At 34.0% G+C, this 20,466-nt stretch overlaps 1 protein-coding gene across 6 annotated transcripts in view; it reads left to right on the top strand.

The window, feature by feature from the left end:
- The window catches only part of CCDC91 (coiled-coil domain containing 91), a 325,203-nt gene that overhangs the window by 196,689 nt on the left and 108,048 nt on the right, over positions 1 to 20,466 (top strand). For 5 of the 6 annotated variants that reach the window (XR_012017558.1, XR_012017557.1, XM_072798484.1 and 2 more), the window contains one exon: positions 468 to 575. The exons of the other annotated variant lie outside the window; for it this stretch is intronic. Coding sequence is in view for 3 of the 5 variants with exons in the window: in XM_072798484.1 (XP_072654585.1) it covers positions 468 to 575 (108 nt within the window). In the remaining 2 variants the exon portion in view is untranslated. The remainder of the gene's footprint in view (positions 1 to 467; positions 576 to 20,466) is intronic. 6 annotated transcript variants of the gene reach the window in all.

The raw sequence follows: 20,466 nt of genomic DNA, 5'->3' as shown, positions 1-20,466 counted from the left end.
TGGTCTTGAAGATCATGCTTGGCCCATGGGACATTACAGTGTGCCGAGAGGATGTGGAGTTTTGTCAGCCAGTGAAATATGTCTGTTTTTTTTTCTTTCTTTCTTTCTTTTTTTTTTTTTCTTTTCAGCAGCTTTCATACACTCCTCATCCTGTGTGGTCTTCAGTAAACTGAATTTATATTTAACAGAACTACTCACCCTCTTTATCATTTTCTATGACTTGGCCTTTTTTAAGGAGAAGGTGTGTGGAAGTAACATCTGAGCCAAAAAGCTGTAGTGTTGGCAATAGGAAAACCTAAAACTGAAAGCTTCAAGTAGGTTATATATGAATGTGTTCAATATTCACACATGTGTGTTTTGTAATGCTGAAGAGTATCCTATTTAAGATACGTAAAACTGTCAAAAAAAAAATCCTTATGCCAGCAGTAGACTCTGTGATCCCAATGACTTTTTGTGCTTGTTTTTAGGCACTACTACAGTCTTCAGTTAAGCAGCAAGTAGAAGCTATTGAAAAACAGTACATTTCTGCAATTGAGAAACAAGCACACAAGTGTGAAGAGCTGTTAAATACTCAGGTAATAAAATTGCACATCCATTATATATTGACACTTTTCTTCTGACTCTCCTCCCCTGAGAGCTCTATAACTGTTTATTCGGTTTCGTGCCATTTACTTTCCCTGGTGGATTTTGGAGAAAAAAAAATATGCTTGTGTAAACTTAATGTTAAAGCTTGGGAGATTTATAAAAGACTAAAAATAGAGCTAAAGGCCTAAAATGCCTGGCTCTCCCACAAATTAATGATGATTCTTATGTTAATTTCTCACTTATAATATTATTCAACAAATAACAGAGACAAAGAGATGACTATGAGTGTATTAGGGCATGGAAAATGAGTTTTAGGAGTCTAAGACTTATAAATAATATTTAAATTTTTAAAGGCACTTACTCATGTTTGAGTTACTTTTCATCACATATAGGCACTGGTTTCTATTTGAATTTTTTGTTTCTCTTCTTGATTTAATGTCTTAGAAGACGTTAAAAACATTATTCGCTTATTTACATTGAACAAGCAATTGAAGGACATTTGTGGAGGTGTTATATAAGTAATATATTCTCAGAAATACTTTTCAATAACATGAAATTTGGTAGGTGATAATAAAATAAGATTTATTCATTTATTTATGAATTTATTTATTTGAGAGAGAGAGAACAAGCACACACACAGAGGGAGAGTGAGGCTTGGACCAGACCCCCCCTCTGAGCAGAGACCCCAATGCCCAGGAGCCCCAAGGTCATGACCTGAACTGGAGGCAGACACTTAACCAATTCAGCCACCCAGGAGCCTCAAAACCAGCTTTATTTAAGGGAGCTCTTTTATATTATGGGAAGAAAATACACTAAGAATTTGAAAAACAGAGTTAGGGGTAGAATTTAAATGGAGACTTATAAATATGCTAGCCCATCCCTGAGATGGGGTCAATTCTATTAAATTTTTTCAGTGTCGTTTTAATAAATGGCTTGAGAGAGGAAATACACAGGCAATTTTACAAGTTTAATACAACAATTATATTCTTTTGGGTGGTGAAATACTAAGTCATCAGAGGTATGAAGTGTATGACTTTGTAAATGGACAGAGGAATCACAGAGATAAACTAAGGTCACAGAACTGTGAAACAGCAGAAAGCATATATTGGCCAAGATGGGCCAGGTTATACCCTAAACTCTCTGGCTTCAGACAGCAAAGATTTATATCTTACTCATGCTACGTATACACTGAGGGTTGTCTTGGGGATTGGTGCTATGTTGTCCTTACCCTAGTAGTTCCTTTGTGGAACATTACCTGTTATCATTGCAGAGTGAAAAGAACCCCAGTCTTTTGCTACTAGTAATTCAATATTCTGGAGTGGAAATGGCACTTTGACTCTCAGTTTTTATCCATAGTACTTCACTTCAACATAGTGGGGCCAGCTAGTGAGATCCTACTATGAATCCGGAGGGGAGAAAGCAGGAAATACTTGGTTAGCAGCACTAGTTATCCCACAGTTGGCCCTTATGGTTGCCAAATATTCCCAGTCTCCATCTTACAGGCAAATTTACTTACCCTGTCTCCTTAGGAGAAAATCTGAAAGTTCTGACCAGCTATGGCCTCAAGTTCAAAAGTCCAGGATGTTTAGATGATAGATGGGGAATGATGTACTACAGTCTCTACATTATCAAGTCCAGATATATAGGCCTCTTTGACCTAAAGAACTAGAAACTAAAATATATGTTGTTTACCTTCAACATATTTGGTCTACAGTGGCAATATAAAGGTATTTACTATAAATGCTCTTTGTAGGAAGAATGAAGAATCAGAGACGCACAGCTATTATTAGTATGTAACAATTCTAAAATCTCAGTGGACTCTCAGATTAAGTAAGATCTCTATTATGCAGATAGGATTGCTCTTTGATTGACCATGATTCTCTGTTTAGGGTTTAGGCACAGGTTTTCTAGTCCATTGTTCTTTATGATCATATAGATTTTAAATTTTTCAGTATCTTTGTTGGCTATATCTGAGTATTGGTGATTATACCATTACTCAGACTGCTTTTTATTATAAAAAATTGGGATTCATGGGTCATTTTATTTTTTTATTTAAAAATATTTATTTATTAGAGAGAGAGCACAAGAGCAGGAAGGAAGGGCAGAGGGAGAGGTAGACTCTTCTCTGAGCAGAGAACTCGACTCGGGGCTCCATCCCAGGACTCAGAGATCAAGACCTGAGCTGAAAACAGATGCTTAACCAACTGAGCCACCCAGGTACCCTGGCATGGGTCATTTTAGATAGCATACAGTGACAGTTCAGGGTAATGGTTCTTTTGGCTCCTTATCTGTTTGATTACAATCAGCTCCATTTGTCAAAGACACACTCACAGTTATTTTATAGATCTATTGCCTACCTTTAATATATTTATATGCTTTTCACCCCTATATTTATTAGCCTATTTGTCTGTGTCTTACTCTTTTTCTGATTAAAAATAACTTCATTTATCAAACCTGGGTTGAAGAAACTCCAGCGGTCTCCTTTTTCCAAACTGTTCCAAATGAAGGTATGTACAGGGCAGTCACAGCTTTATTGGGTCTGTGCTTGGAGACATTTGAATTGATAGAATCTTCAACAGTGGGTGTGGCTAACATATACATGGTTTACTAATTGCTGTAGGGTTGAATTAAGCTGGTCTTTGTTGCTTCAAAGCCCTACATTTTCTCTTTTATAAGTTGGGGTTGGGAAGGTGGTTATTCCTGCAAGTCCTCAAATTTCTTAACTTTTCCTGTTACCTATAACTCGATTTTTATGAATTATATTTTTCTTGTGAATTCATTGCTGAACTTTCTTTTTCTTACAGTGCCTTGTCAGAAAATAGCCATTTTTTTTGAGCTAATAAATGAATTCAGCACAGTGGTAGGTTAAAAGATCAACAAACAAAAGTCAGATGTGTTTCTATATACTCTCAATGAATATTCAAAAAAGAAATTAAGAAAGCACTTCAGGGGTGCCTGGGTGGCTCAGTCAGTTAAGTGTTTGCCTTTGGCTCAGATCATGGTCCCAGGGTCCGGATTGAGCCCCAAATCTGGCCTCCCTGCTTCTCCCTCAATCCCTCCCTCCTCCTGATTTCTCTCTCTCTCTCAAATAAATAAACTCTTCAAAAAAAAACAAAACAAAAGAAAAAAAAGAAAGCAATTCGGTTTACATTAGCTTCTTAAAGAACAAAATACCTGGCAGTGAATTTAACCCAGAGGGTGAGAGGTTTATCCACTAAAAACTACAAAACTGGGGTGAAATAATTAAAAATAACCTATATAAGTGGAAGGACATTCTGTGTTCATCAATTGGGAACATTGGGTGAAGAGCAATCCAAGATTACCTCAGGATATTTTAAAGATCAGAAGCAGTTCTGTATGATGAAAGCTATTTAAAAAACTAAACACTAAGAGGGGTTGTGACCACTAGGTAAAATCACATAAAGTGTAGAAACAGTGATCTCACACTTGTTTCTCTAATCATATTTTATTAGATGCCATTTGAAATTTGAAGTTAGTAAACTTAATTTACAAAAATAACAGCTGGATGTTTCCTTAGAAATAGTTTAGCCTTTGTGGGTATGTGTGTGTGTGTGCACATGTGCTGGCATACCTTTCTCTTTTTTTTTTTTTTTTCAAATTAAGAATTTATGGGAAAAGCAAGTAAACACTAATTCAGAGTAATTACAAGCAGGTGTCTGGAATCTGACTGCCTGACTTTGTCACTTTGTAACTATGTCACTATGTAACTATGTTAGTGTGTCACTATGTAACACACTGACTTTGTGTTACTATGGAATGTCCTTAGCCTCTTTGTGCCTCATTTTTCTTATCTTTAAAATGTATACACAAGTAATTCCTACCTCCTGGAATTGTTATGAATATTATATAACATCAGATTTGCATAGTGCTTAGACTAAAACCTGACGCATTCTAGGTGTTCAGCGGATACTGGCTGAATTATTTTCATCTTTGTTATTCTTGGTCAAGATACTCTTGGTCAAGGTATGGCTACTCCCAAAACCAGAGTTAGAACTCACGTTTTCTTTTTTCCAGCCTGTAAAAGAAAGGCTACTTATTTTTAGTTCATATATTATCTGTGTTTGATTGTAAAAAGTCAACCTATTTTAATTTTTATGCATTTACTTTGGGGCCTCGTGTAGTATTTGAATGCTAGATCAGCCTTTTGTCTTTCACTCTTTTCCTTATTTAATGAGAGCCTTTTATATGACTGGCATTCTGCTGGATTAAATGGATATAACATGAGCAAGACCCAGTCTTTCCATTAATATTAATAAGCAGGGGGAAACCGATGATACTACTGTAAAACTGTGGTAAATTATGATGAAATAAATGTTTTGTTAAAGGGGTATATAATTCCTTCCTATATGGTGAGGGACCACTTATTGGACTAATGATGAGTTCTTTCAGGGTTTATGGGTCTAAGTGAGGTCAGAACTGAGAATTTAGCAAGAGAGGTAGATGGAATAGTATATTCACAATCTTTAAGATGAGAGAGTACAACACAAATGTTTGACAAGAGGTAGTGAGGCTCTTTGAGTCTGCCAAATGAGAGATTTTATTTTATGCCGTAGAAAGGATAATAAAGGGCCTTGTCTGCCAGGTTGTCTGACTAGAAATTGGGTGCTGTTAAAAGACACTAACTAGAGAAGTGACATTTGTTGAGATTTGCATTTTAGAAATATTACTCTGGTAAAGTTTTAAAAACACTTGATGGAAGATAGTATTAGAAACACATAAATCAGTAAAAGGGCTATTACAGTTCTCATAGTGGGAATGGTGGTGGCCCAAACTAAGGTGCGTGGGAAAGAGAGATTTTGATGGTTTTGAGTCATATTAAGGGAACGGAAACCAGAGAATTTGTGGGAATAGAAGAGAGGAAGTCAGTGTTGATTGATAAAAGATATATTTACACACACACACAAACACATTTTATATACATAAATATGTATTTATATACATGAGTATGTTTTTGTGGATGGTAACCAAATCTTTGGTTTTGGCAGTTCACTGAAATAAGAAATTTAAGACCTGCAGCATGGTTAGGGTTGAAAATTTTGTGTTTTGGACATGTTGAGCTTGGAGTGCCTGTGGAATATTCAAGATCAGAGTATGTAAGAGAACTGAATACAGAGTCTGGAACTATGAGAAATCTGCTAATTATGAATTTTAAAGTCATAAATATATAGAAGGTCAGTGAAAGCATGTCTGTGGATGAGACCAGAGAATATATAGAATGAAAAACAGTTCCACCTAAGGTCTTGAGAGGGACCTCAATATGTAATGGATTGGGTAAGAGAGCTCATGAAGGAAACTGTAAACTGGCAAAAGAAAAAGGAGGAAACCTACAATACCTAGGTCATAGGAAGAGCATTTTTACAAAAATGTGAGTGGTTAACATTTTCAAATAATGCAAAATAAGCGAAGTCTGGATTTACAGATGACTGTTGGATAGGGCAAGAATGTCATTAACAATAGTTTCACTGGAATGGTGGAGGAATAAAGTAGATAATCAGATGAGAAAAAAGGAGATGAAAAAATAAAAAAAGGTCTTTGAGAAGCTTGGATGATAAACATAGAAGAGCACTGTAGGTAGAAGGAGCAATTAAGGGGAAATTTTTCCCCTTTGTATTTTGGCCAAAAGTTGAGCTCATTTAAGCATATTTATGGGCAAGAATATAGAAAAACTAAAGATTTAAAAAGAAAAAAATGGATAGATGTCCCTAAGACCGAGGAAATAATGAGTAGAGGTTAATTTTTATTAGATGAGCAAGTATTTCAATGCATGCAAGTGTGAATTTGTGCATGTGGATGAAGGGTTGTATACGTGCATAGATATAAATATAATTTTAAATATCATTCATACTTTTGAATTATAACATCATTAATTCTATTTCTGGGTTCTTTTCCAGCAGCACTTGAAAAATCAAAATTTCTATGAAGGATATATACAATATATTATTATAATCTAATAAGTGCTATTGATAGATGTATATGGAATGTTACCAAAGCACACAAAATAAACTATCTGCGTTCTTTGTCCTTACACTTTAAAAAAAAGAAAACTGAGTTTCTTTTTCTTACAGTGCCTTGTCAAAAAATGGCTAAAAGTCACCAACACATGTTTTTAATATATTATCTTCCAATATCTTCCCTTAGAACTATAAGTAGTCATTTGAATCAAGTACAGAATATAAATTCCACCAAAGTTAGGTTATGTGTTTATTTTATATTTTCCTTTATCTTCAAAGCTTATCAGTTTTTTGGGATATGCTCTTAAGTACAGTAAAATAGGCTTGTTATTGAGAAATGTATATATCCATATGTCCAGTGTCACAATCAAGATACAGAAGATTTCCGTTAACCCCAGAAATTCTCACATGCCTTTTACAGTCATCCCCCCCTTAACACCCCTTAACAGTAGCCCCAGGCAGCCACTGATCTGTGTTTTCTTGCTATTGATTAGTTAGCTTTTATAATTTCATATAAAATGAATTAATGTGAATTTTTTGATAGCTACCTACTTTGGTTCAGTATGTTTCTTGAGATCATGTGGTTGGTTACCTGTATTAGTAATCTATACATTTTGATTGCTGAGTAGTATTCTGTATGGAGATACAGTATATTGTTTATCCATTCACTAATCCTTGGAAATTTAGATTGCTTAATGTTTGAGGCTGCTGTTGATATTTACATAAAAATCTGTGTGGGAACATATGTTTTTATTATTTTAAAATATTTAGGTTTGGAATTGCAGGATCATATGTTAAGTCTTTAACTTTACATCCAGCTTCCACACTGTTTTCCAGAGTTTTTTTTGACATATTATATTCTCATTGTAATGTATGAGAGTTCTCTTTGATCTGAATCCTATCAGCACTTGGTATTGTCAAGGTTTTTCTTGTTTTTTTTTTCAGATTTTATTTATTTATTCATGAGAGATTTATTCATGAGAGACACAGAAAGAGACAGACAGACACACACACACACACACACACACACACACACATACACACAGGCAGAGGGAGAAGCAAGCTCCATGCAGGGAGCCTGATGTGGGACTCAATCCTGGAACTCCAGGATCACGCCTTGAGCTGAAGGCAGATGCTCAACCACTGAGCCACCCAGGCATCCCAAGGTTTTTCATTTTAGCTTTTTGTCTTCCTTGGATGGGGAATGGTATCTTAACTGCTTTTATCTGAATAACTATTGGTGATAAGCATCTTCTCATGTGCTTACTTACCATTTGCATATTTTCTTTTGTGAAGTGTATGTTTCAGTCTTCCACTCATTTTATTTTGTCGTCTACCTTCATAATTTTAGTTGTTTTTATAAATTCTAGATGTCAGTCCTTTGTGATAATATGCATTATGAATATTTCCTCGGTTTCTGGTTTCCTTCTCACTTTGTTTATGGTGTCCTTAGATAAATACTGTTTAATTTTGATGAATCCAAACTTACCTTTTTTTTTTCTGGATCATACTTTTGATGTATCAAAAATCTTTGCCTAACCCTAAGTCACAGTGGTTTTCTTCCATATTTTCAATAAGAAGTTTTATATATTTTCTTAGGTTATGTATGTGATCTATTTTTTAATTTGCTTGGTGGGGTGTAATGAGATAGTCAAGATTTTCTTCCCTTCCAATGACCTCCAATATGAATATCCATTGATTTCAGCACCACTTAAAAAAAAACACACACACACAAAAGTATCTTCTCCTTCATTGTATTGCCCTCACATCTCTGGAGAAAATAATTTGACCATATGAGTGCAGATTTCTGGATTCTTAATTTTGTTCTCTTGACCTGCTATTTTTCAACCTTGGCAATATTGACATCTGGAGTTGAATGATTCTCTGTTACAGAAGGCTGTCTTGTGCACTGTAGGATATTTAATAACCTACTTTACTCCACCCCCTAGGTGCCAGTAGCATATGCTTTGTTGTGATAACCAAAAATGTCTCCAGATTTTGCTAAATGTCCCATGGGAGAATGCAGGTAGTAAGTCACCCTTGGATGAAAACCACTTATGTGATCTTGTTTTCTGTCTGTATACCAATACCATACTCTCTTGATTATAGCTTTATAGTAAGTCTTAAAATAATGTGTGTAAGAACTTCAACTTTATTCTTGAAAATTGTTTGGTTAGCCTAGATGATATGCATTTACTTATACATTTTATACTCAGCTTGTCAGTCCATTTAAAAAAAAAAAGCCTATTGTGATTTTGATTGGAATTGCGTACTCTATAGGTAAATTTAGGAAAAAAAAAACCTTCCATCTTAATGATACTGAATCTTCCAATATCTGTGAACATAGTATTTTTTTCCATTTTATTAGGTCATATATAATTTCTCAATAATGTTTTGTAGTTTTCAAGATACAGACCCAGGCATACTATGTTAAATTTATTTGTAGGTGTTTCAATTTTAAAATGCTATTTATAATAGCATTCAGATTTTCTTTGCTAGTATATTAATGTAGTTGTTTTTGTATATTGATTTTCATCCTGAGATCTTAGTAAATTTACTTTTTAAGTCTGTAATTTTTTTTTGGTTCATTTCCTAGGATTTTCTCGGAAAATGTCATCTGAGAATTATTCAGTATTCCATATTATGCAGAATTATACTTTGTTTGCAATTTCTATGTTGTTCTTTTTTTTTTTTTTTCCTTGCTATTTCACTGCCAGGCTCTCCAGTATAACACTTAATACATGTGGTGACAGCATCTTGACTTACTACTAATCTTGGGGAGAAAGCATTCAGTCTTTCACCTATAAGTGTAATGTATTATAAGTTTGCCACTGATGCCATTTTTGAGGAAGTTATTTTTTGTTACTATTTTTTGAGAGTTTTAAATCATGACTGGGGGATCTCTGGGTGGCGCAGCGGTTTGGTGCCTGCCTTTGGCCCAGGGCGCGATCCTGGAGACCCGGGATCGAATCCCACGTCGGCCTTGAAGGTGCATGGAGCCTGCTTCTCCCTCTGCCTGTGTCTCTGCCTCTCTCTCTCTCTCTCTGTATGACTATCATAAATAAATAAAAAAAATAAAATAAAAAATAAATTTAAGTCATGACTGGGTGTTTACATTTTAATTTACTTTTCTGTATCTATTGACATAATCATGTGTTTCTTCTCTTTTATATAATGTTATATCTTATATTTGATTTTATCTATCAAATCATTGTTATGGTCATGGGATAAATCCTATTGTTAATGAGAAATTTCCATTTTATATATTGCTCTTTTCAATGGGATAAAATTTGGTTGAGAATTTTTGTGGCTATGTTCCTGAGAATATAGGTCTATCATTTTGTTTTGTTTTTTCTTATGGTATCTATTTCTGGTTTTGGTGTCAGAATAAAACTGACTTTGTAAGTAAGATTTCTTCCTTCTCTGTTTTTGAAAAGGATTTGAATTGGATTCGTATTCTTTCTTTAAATGTTTGGTAGGATCCCCTGGAGAAGTCATATAGATCTGTATTTTTCTTTGTCGAGGTTTTTAATTAGTAATTCTCTATTTATTCTTCATTAGTTTTAATAATTTATGTCTTCAAAGGAACTTTGCATTGCATTTGAATTGTTAAATTTATCAGAAAAATGTAATGGTATCTGTTAGTGCCTATATGTTCCCTCTTCTTTTCCTCATATTAGGAATTTATATCAACTGGTTTAGATTTATTACTTTGTTAATCTTTTTTAAGAAGCAGTTTTTTGTTCTATTGTATCTTTATCTTTTATTTCATTACTTGTCTGATCTTTATTATTCCTTTGAGTTTTTTATAGTTCTTAAGATAGAAGTACAAATACATGATTTTAGAGCTTATGCCAGCTGCTGATTCCACTACATTCCACATATTGTAATATGACCTGTTTTCATTTTCATTCTACTTGAGATGCTCTAAAAATTTCCCTGATTTTTGTACCTATGAGATACTTATTTATTTATTTATTCATTCATGAATTCATTTACTTATTTGATTTCACATTTTTATTTAAATTCCAGTTAGTTAACATACAATATTAGTTTCAGGTGTAGAATTTAGTGATTCATCACTTACATACAACACTGCGCCATTAGAGTTGTGTTGTGTTGTTTACATTTCCCATATTTCGTGGGGGTTTTTTTCTAGTTTTTCTTTTTTAATTAATTTCTAATTAAAAATTTTTGTGTTGAGAATATATTCTATACTAAAATCATTTATTTTCAACTTATTGAGACATTTTGTAGCTTGACATATATTCTATCTTTATGTATATGCTGTGTGCACTTGAAAAGAACGTGTATTCCACTGTGGTTTTGGGTGCAATGTTCTATAAATATCAAATCAGGTCATTATGGTTGATAATGTTTTTTAATTCTTCAAAATTCAAAATTTCCTTCTTTCAGTTACTGAGAAAGGAGTATTGATCTCTCTGATTATAACTGATTTGTCTGTTTCTTTTTCCAATTCGTTCAGGTTTTTTTAATGTACTTTGGTACTTTGTTGTTGAATGCATAAATTTATATGTTATTGAAGTTTTAAATTTATACGAAGTCCAGCTTGTCAGTTTTTTTCTTATGTATCACTTTTTTGATGACCTAGCCTAAGCCAAAGTCAAAAAGATTTTCTTCTGTTTTGTTTTAAGAGTTTTAGTTTAGTTTAGGGCAGCCCCGGTGGCTCAGCGGTTTAGTGCTGCCTTCAGCCTAGGGCGAGATCCTGGAGATCCAGGATCAAGTCCCACGTTGGATTCCCTGCATGGAGCCTGCTTCTCCCTCTACCTGTGTTTCTGCCCCTCTCTCTGTCTCTGTCTCTGTGTCTCTCATGAATAAATAAATAAAATCTTAAAAAAAAAGTTTTAGTTTCTAATTTCAATTTTCCAAACTATCCAGTTGTTTTTATATGTGGTTCCAGATATGGATCGAAGTTTTCTCTTTTTTTTTTTTTTTTTAATATATGGATACCCAAGCATTACAGTCTTAATTGCTGAAAAGACTATTCTTTCACAGGTAAATTTTCTTTGTATCTTATTAAAAATCAATCATATATGTGTGTGTTTATTATTTAACTCTATTGGTTCCATTTTTTCTCTCAACTCCTTTTTTTTTTTTATTTTTTTTATTTATGATAGTCACACAGAATGAGAGAGAGGGGCAGAGACACAGGCAGAGGGAGAAGCAGGCTCCATGTACCGGGAGCCCAACGTGGGATTCGATCCCGGGTCTCCAGGATCGCGCCCTGGGCCAAAGGCAGGCGCCAAACCGCTGCGCCACCCAGGGATCCCTTTCTCTCAACTCCTATACTACTAGTCTTGAAATAAGATAGCATAATTCCTCCAATATTGTTCTCATATTTCAGAGTTGTTTTGGCTCTTCTAAGTCCTTTGCATTTTCACATAAATTTTATAATTAGCTTTTCAATCTGTACAACAAAGCAGGCTAGGATGTTATGAACTGTTTTTACTCATATTAGTTCTGACACCAAATGTGTGGATTGTAACATCAAGCAATTCCTCTAGTTCTCCAGCTGGCTGTTGTATAAGTCAATTTAATTTTGACACTATCCAGAGTTAGTGCAGACCTCACTGGTTAAGGGCTTAGTCCCATATGACTACCCCCACGGCAGATGCCATTTGCAAGTTCTGCGCCTCCTATATCCCTGACCAACTGGCTATAAATCAAGGAGTTCCCATGACTCCCTCTCAGGCTAGTCAATAAATCCCTAGACCTCCTCCTGTATTTCTGGTCAAATGACAGTAAATTGAGGGTTTCAACGATCCCCTCCTAAGGTTTGATAATTTGCTTAGAACAGCTCACAGAACTCAGAAATGTTCTTTATTTACTATTAACATTTATTGCAAAGTATGCTGCTCAGGAACAGCCAAACAGAAGAGATGCGTAGGGTAAGATATGGGGGAGAGCCAAGGGTATTGTGGAATTTCTGTGCCATCTCTCAGTGTGTCACTCTTCCAGCACATTCACCCACCAGTCTAGATACTGTCTAAATCTAAATGTTGTTTAGAGATTTTTATGGAGATTTCATTACATAGGCATGATTGATTAAATCATCGGCCATTGATGATTGACTCAATCTCCAGCCCCTCCCCTCTCCTTAAAGATTGAAGAAGAGGGTGAGGCTGAATGTTCCAACCCTTTTATCACATGACTGGTTCCTCTGACAATTGGCTCCATCCTGAACCTACATAAGGGCCCACCTTAAGTTACTCATTAACATTAACATAAACTCAGGTATAGTTGAAAGGGGCTTTACGTGAATAACAAAAAATGCTCCTTTTACTCCTCTCAATAAGGAAATGCCAAGAATTCTAGAAGCTCTGTGCTAGGAACTGGGCATGAAGACCAAATATATATTAATTATTCTATCACAGACATTGCTTGGGATGGTGTTGAACCTATGTGGGTGTAATTAGCAACTTTACAAATTGTCTTTTTACCTAAGAACATGGAGCAATCTCCACCTATTTAAGTCTTTTAAAATTTCCCTGAGAAGGCAGCCCAGGTCGCACAGCGGTTTAGCACCGCCTTCGGCCCAGGGTGTAGTCCTAAAGAACTGGGATTGATTCCCACGTCGGACTCCCTGTGTGGAGCCTGCTTCTCCCTTTGCCTTGTGTCTCTGACTCTCTCTCTCTCTCTCTATCTCTGTCTCATGAATAAATAAATAAAATCTTTAAAAAAAATTTCCCTCAGAAATGTTTAAAAATTTTCACTGTTAAGGTTTAGCACATCTTTTGTCAAATTTATTCCAAAATATTTCATTTCTTTTTTTTTAAAGTAGGTATCACACCCACGTGGAGCCGAATGTCAGGCTTGAACTCACAACCCTAAGATCAAGACCTGAGCTGGACACTTAACCAACTGAGCCACCCATTTCTTATTTTTTCAATGATAGTTTGACTTTTATATTTTTTTTCAACTTCGGTTACCCAGTGCCTGTTGCTTCTATAAAGAAATACAGTTGTTGTTTACCAGTCTTGTATTCTGTGATGATGCTAAAATCACTTATTAGTTTTAACACCCTTTTTTGGTAGAGTCCATAGGATTTTCTACATAGATAGTTATTTGCCTGATAATAAAGATACTGTTGCATCTTCCTTTATAATTTGATGTCTTTTGTGTTTTCTAACTTTTGCACTGGCTAAACCTCTTGTCTAGTATTGAAGTGAAGGGATATCTTTACCTTTTGCTTGATCATGGGAAGAAAGCATTTGGTCTTTCATCCTTAGCTATAATGCTAGCTATAGATATCCTCATAAAAGCTCTATTAGGTTAAGTATTTTCTTTCTATTCCTCATTTTTATTCTGGGAATAGATGTTGGATTTTGTAAAAAAAAAATAAAATAAATAAAACAAAAAACAAAAAAAAACTATCTATCTATCTATCTATCTATCTATATATATAGAGAGAGAGAGATTTGGTATATGTGTACTTTGTCATGATATTATCTTCCTTTAATATCTATAGAAACTTTAGTGATGTCTCTTATCTTGTTCTGGATATTAGTAATCTGTATCATTGTCTCTTTTGTGGATTATTTTGTAGAGATTTATTAATTTTTAAAAATCTTTTCAAAGAACTGGGTTTTGGTTTCATTGATTTTATTCTTTGTATTTTTTACTTATTTCTATATCATTGACTTATATTCAGACCTTGAATATTTTATTTCTTTAAGGATTTCATTTTGTACTTCTTCTCGTGTCTTAAAACCAGAAGCTTAGGCTGCTGGTTGGAAACTTTTATTATTTATTTATTTGTTTGTTTGTTTGTTTGTTTATTTATTTATTTATTTAAAGATTTTATTTATTCACCTGAGAGAGAGAGAGTTAATGAGAGAGAGCACAAACTGCATTGGAGGGGGCCAATTGGGAGAGAGAAGCAGACTCCATGCTGAACAGGGAGCTTGACATGGGGCTCGATCCTGGGATCATAACCAAAGCTGAAGGCAGACGCTTCACCGACTGAGCCACCCACGTGCCCCTGAAACTTTTATTTTTAAATGTAGGCATTTAGTGATATATTTCTTTCTAAGTACTATTCTGGTGCATGTTTCACTTTTTGTCTTTTCTTTTTTAGAGAGAGAGAAAGAATCAGGGGAGGGGCAGAGGCAGAGAGAGAAGTGAGGGAATGCTTGGTGTAGAGCCCAAAATGGGGCTCAGTCTCACGACCCTGAGATCCTGAGCTGAAGTGAAATCAAGAATGGGATGCTTAACCTACTGAGCCACCCAGGCACCCCTTCTCACATTTTCAAATGTCATGTTTTCATTTTCAGTGAGTAAAATTACTTGTAATTTTTCTTTTGATTTCTTTTTTTATCCTTTGGTTATTTTGTTTTTTTTTTTTTTTTTTGTAGATTTTTTCTTTTTTTTTAATTATTTTTTTTTTATTTATTTATGATAGTCACACACACAGAGAGAGAGAAAGAGAGAGGCAGAGACATAGGCAGAGGGAGAAGCAGGTTCCATGCACCAGGAGCCCGATGTGGGATTCGATCCCGGGTCTCCAGGATCTGGCCCTGGGCCAAAGGCAGGCGCTAAACCGCTGCGCCACCCAGGGATCCCTCCTTTGGTTATTTTGAAGTGTGTTATTTAGTGTTAAATATTTGTGGTATTCTACATATATTTTTTTTAAATTGGTTTCCAATCTTATTCTGATGTGGACAGAGAACATACCTTATGTTATTTAAATACATTTTTTGAGATTTGTTATGGCCCAGGATATGCTCTCAGTAAATATTCCAATGTTCCTTATCTACTTGAAAAGAACACACATTCTTCTGTTGGTAGAGGTTTTTGTTTGTTTGTTTGTTTGTTTGTTTGTTTGTTTTATAAATGTCATTGAGATGAAGTTTTTTGGTTATGTTGTTCAAGTCTTCTATATTGTTACAGATTTTCTTTCTAGTTGTCTGCCAGTTAATGAGAAGAAAGTGTTGAAATATCTGACTATGCTTATGGATTTGACTCGTTTCCCTTGCAGTTCTGTTTTTTCTTAGGAATTTTTTTTTTTTTCTCTTCTTAGGAATTCTGACATACTAAACATTTAGGATTAAGTCCCCTTCATATAATTTAAAATTATAAAAATGCCTTTTCTCTGATATGTTGTTTATTATGAAATATACTTTGATATTATATAGTTTCTATACCTGTCTTTTGATTATTGCCAGAGTAATATATTTTCCCCTATATTTTACTATTTTTCTACTTTACTTTTTTTTTCAAGTTATTCCCCTTTACTTTTAAACTATTTCTGTCTTTACGTTTAAAGTGGGTTTGTTGTAGAAAGCATGTAGTTGGCTCTTACTTTTTTTGTTTAATCTAATAACCAAAGCCTTTTTATTGTTGTTTTTGAAACTCTACATTTAATTTGATTCTTGAGACTTTGGGGTTTAAATGTATGATCTTGCTGTTTGTTTCCTATATGCTCCATGTTTTCTTTGTTTCTTTTTTTTCTTTTTATGCCTACTTTTAGATTATTTTAATGATATCATTTTATGTTCTTTGTTGGTTAATCATGTACAACTCTTTGTTGTGTTATTTTGTGATTAGGGAAGGTTGGCGAACACTTTTTGAAAGTAGATAGATAGCAAATATTTTATCCTCTCTACTGAAACTATTAAACTCTGCTGGTATAGTGAGAAAATAGCCATAAACACTCTGTAACTGAATGGCCATTGCTATGTTTCAATAAAAGTTTATTTACAAAATCAGGCTACAAATTAGATTTGAACTGAAGACCATAGTTTGCTAAACCTCTGTTGCTGTAGCAGGACAGGAACTGGTTTAACTTGGAGAATTTTAGGATCTTGAGTTCTTGATTTCCTTTTTATAGTATATTTTTTCCTCAAGTTTCCTTTATCATGAGAATCCCTTGGATTCCTTGTTAATAATATTCCCTTTCCTGCAGTTTGATACAGTAGTTCCAGTGGAGCAAGGGAATATATAAAAGTTTTGAAATTGGCAATATTTAGATATTTTTAGCCTATAAAAACCAGCATTTTTATATGCTTCAATCTATTGCATTTTTAACAAGAATCCAGGTGTGTATCTTGTTTCCACCATATTAGGAAACATCATTTTGGACAATGTTTTCTAAATTTCCTGATTATGAGAACACTGGGGATATTTATTTATTATTCAGATTGATAGGATTCTCCTCTATTTTTATTCTTAATGATTTAGTTGGAGCCCAAGTGTATGTATCTTTAACAAGCAAATCAGGTAATATCTATGAGAGAACTTTGAGAGACACTCTTTTAGTATTGCCTTTATATTGCTGATCTTCAGCAACCCTTATTCTTAATTTCTCATCCTTCAAGTTTCAGAAGTATAGAGGAAATGTAGTAGGAACTTACTCCTACTTTTTTTAGGTGTCTTTATCCTCAATCAATTAAATGGATGTGTTGAAGAAAGAATATGTTATTATTGATGTCTTGTGGACTGAGAAACACTTCAAATGATGTCTTTTATTCTTTATTAGTAGTTTGGATTAGAGCAACTGTATAATTTCTTTGTACTTATGTTTAAAAATCTGTAAATTAGAGTTAAGTGTAGTATCGAATAGGTGCTATGTAAGGATTAAGTGAAGCAAAGTGCCAGTATATAGTAATTATTCAATAACCAGTAGCTAGAGTTATGTGGAGAAATCTCTCAATTTAGTTCCTTTGTTATTTGTGATTACAGTTATGCAAAGGATGTCCATTATCCTGAAATACAAGAAATAGTTCACTATTTTTTTAGTGAATTATTTTTTAAGATTTTCTATTTGAAAGAATGTTTAGATTTTTAATCTAGTTACAATTTCTATCAGCATTTGCTAATTGATTTTTTTGGAAACATAATTTCCGTATACATTTTGGAAAATTTCTTCTTCACCAATTTTGAAAGTTGGTGTATCACATCTTCTTGCAACTTTTGGTAATTAAATAGAATAAACAAAAAATAATAGATAAGCATTAAGATTTACCTGGTTTCATAGCAGAGGAAAATAGTTTTTTCTGATATTCTCCTAGGTTGTCTGGCCATGGCCTTGTAAATTGACATGAGAAAAGAAAGGAGATAACCATACAAATTAATTAATTAATTAATTAATTTATTTATTTATTTATTATTTATTTATTATAATTTATTTATTTCAGATTTACTTAATATAATTTTACATGACATGAAACCTTAATAAAGAAATAAAGAACACCCCTCCCCAAAAGAAACAGTTAAACTTGAGCATTTTTTTACTAGATTCAATGCGGAGTAAAAAATCATAGAAAAACATGATAGGTCAAAAGGGTGGGAGCTAAGGGTAGTAAACTGAGTGCAATTTAGCAAGACCTGTTATTTGGATTCTTTTTGTCATCCACCTGTCTTTAGAAATAAGGAAGCACCCTTTTTTCAGTGTAAAAGATAGGCACCTCTGACATGAAGGTCTTACCATTTGCTTCCCGGGGGGGGGGGGGGGGGGGGTTGGTGGAGGCCAAAGAATTCTTTCTGCATCTGCCATTTCTTAAATTCCTTTAGCTTAAAATATTTAGTATGTCAAGGTGCCAGAATTTGGGATAGTGTGTTCTGAACCCCATCAGTTTCATGATGACATATTTGCTTCAGATCTTTTAAATTTGGGGGGGACATTACAAATAAAGCTAAGTCTCGCTTCTCTATCATACTTCCCTTCCTTCTCTAAAGGACAAACATTTTATAGATATTACCGTGTTTTTACTCTTGCCTCCATATGCCCATCCATACTTGTTCAGTATTTGGTTTTAGTTCTTAAATTCCCCCAAACATTATTGTTTTCATTTATTTTTTTATTGTGATATACTCAATTATTTTTCTTTACCTTGTACTGCTTGCCTTCTCTCTTTCATGTGTTCAATTTACTTCTTATATTATCTTTATTAATTGCAAAGTATAAACATTATTAATACTTGTTTTCTGAAAAATTTGTTACACCATAATTTTTGAATATTTCAGTACTATGTAAAATTCTGTAGCAGTTGTTTTCCCTGAAGAATTATTCCATTGACATTAATAATATATAGTGTTTCTTATGAGATGCCTAATGTTGCTTCTATTATTGATATTTGATAGATCATCTATCTTTTTGCTTTGTATTTTTTTTGATAGCTCATTTTATCCTTGATGTTCTGTAATTTTACTCTGATGAGCTTATAATTTATTTTTAAATTTATTTTGTATATATCCTCTACAGGGACAGTGATAGCTAACTACCCACCCAAACTTTTTCCTCTTATTTAGCATATGGTTGTCACTAGCTGGCTGCTGCTCCCTGAGGGGATCTTTCCCTATACTTTTGGGGGGTTGGTGTAATTCATAAATTCTTTGTTTGCCTGTATTCTTCCATGAAAGGAAGGTAAATCCCTTTTGGATTCAGTAGTTTAATGTATGTCATGATTTTTCTTGACAGTAAACAAACTTCAAGTAGCTTAGTTTTCCACCAATGATTTGGAAGTGCAAGTAATGTGTGTCACTTCCTGGCCAAGATGGTTAAGTAGATGGGCTTTGCCATCTCTTTTTTCTTTTGCCTAGAAAAGAAAAATATTAAGATTTTTGTCAATAGCAGAACCACAGGTATGGGGAGATTGTGTCTATGAATTATCACTTGGAGGGAATCTGTCATTTGAGACATTTCCCTGAAATAGAAAGATAACTTTTATTGTTTTAAGTCAGTGAAAATTTTGTAATTACTTGTTGATAGCAGCCAGCATTACCTTAATACATCAAGACTCATTTGGCATCATTTTATTTTTTTTTTTTTTTAAGATTTTATTTATTTATTCATGAGAGACACAGAGAGAGAGCAAGGCAGAGACACAGGCAGAGGGAGAAGCAGGCTCCATGCAGGGAGCCCGACCTGGGACTGGATCCCCGGTCTCCAGGATCACACCCTGGGCTGAAGGCGGCACTAAAGTGCTGAGCCACTGGGGCTGCCAGGCATCATTATCTTTGAAAAACTTTTGTACTGTTAATAAAACCCAAACTTTACCACAGAAGTATATATATCTAGAAATTTGTTGCAAAGTTTAAAGATAAAAATATTATTATAATAAATAAATATAGACAGGAAGTCAGACAATTTGAGTCTCAAGTAAAATAAGTCCTTTGTTTAGGACAAGGTAAAAGAGTTTGTTTTAGTTAAAAATGGGTAAGATTTAAGTATGAATGTATGAAAGTATCAAAAAATAAAATTTTTTAAAAAGTACCCCAACATTTAAAGAATTGGTTTAATTTTTAAGATTAGCTTTGAGCTAGAATACATTTAAAATGAAAGAAAATTATATCTGGGTTTAATTAAAATTAAGGAATTCATGATTTATCCTTGGTGTCCTGCATATCACACTTTTTTTGTTTTGTTTTGTTTTGTTTTGTTTTGTTTGTATGGGACTGGCATTTGATCACAGTAGGCTTTTTATTTGAATGTTAGTATATTACATCTCCAGATTATAGGAAGTTTTAAAACATTTCCTGTATTCATTTAGAGAAAAATTGGTAGCGATAAGTTGTTATACAACACCCCCTCTCATTCTGCTTGGGCAGAACAGAAAAATACTGTGGGAAGAAAATTTTTTACTCCATCCTTCTAGGTTCTTTTGGCTGGTCTATTAATTAAATTGACATAGAACAGATTACAGGAGAAAAACAAATTTAATTATACGTATACAGGAACCCCCATAAGAATATGAGTCCCATAGGCAATCAGGCTTATATTGCCATCCTGAGCTGAGGAGAAGATGGTAGGAGTCTGAGATTTCAAATGGCAAGAATATAATTCACAGAAAGATAAACAAGGAAAACAAATGTGTCCATGCTTTACAGATACAGTGGGACACAGAGAAATTTGCTGTCCAGGCCCTGCCAAGCTTCCCCATCCCACAGT

Source organism: Canis lupus, chromosome 25 (genome assembly GCF_048164855.1).
Source record: "Canis lupus baileyi chromosome 25, mCanLup2.hap1, whole genome shotgun sequence".
Classification (NCBI taxonomy): Eukaryota; Metazoa; Chordata; class Mammalia; order Carnivora; family Canidae; genus Canis; species Canis lupus.
This window is presented reverse-complemented; position numbering and strand designations above follow the sequence as displayed.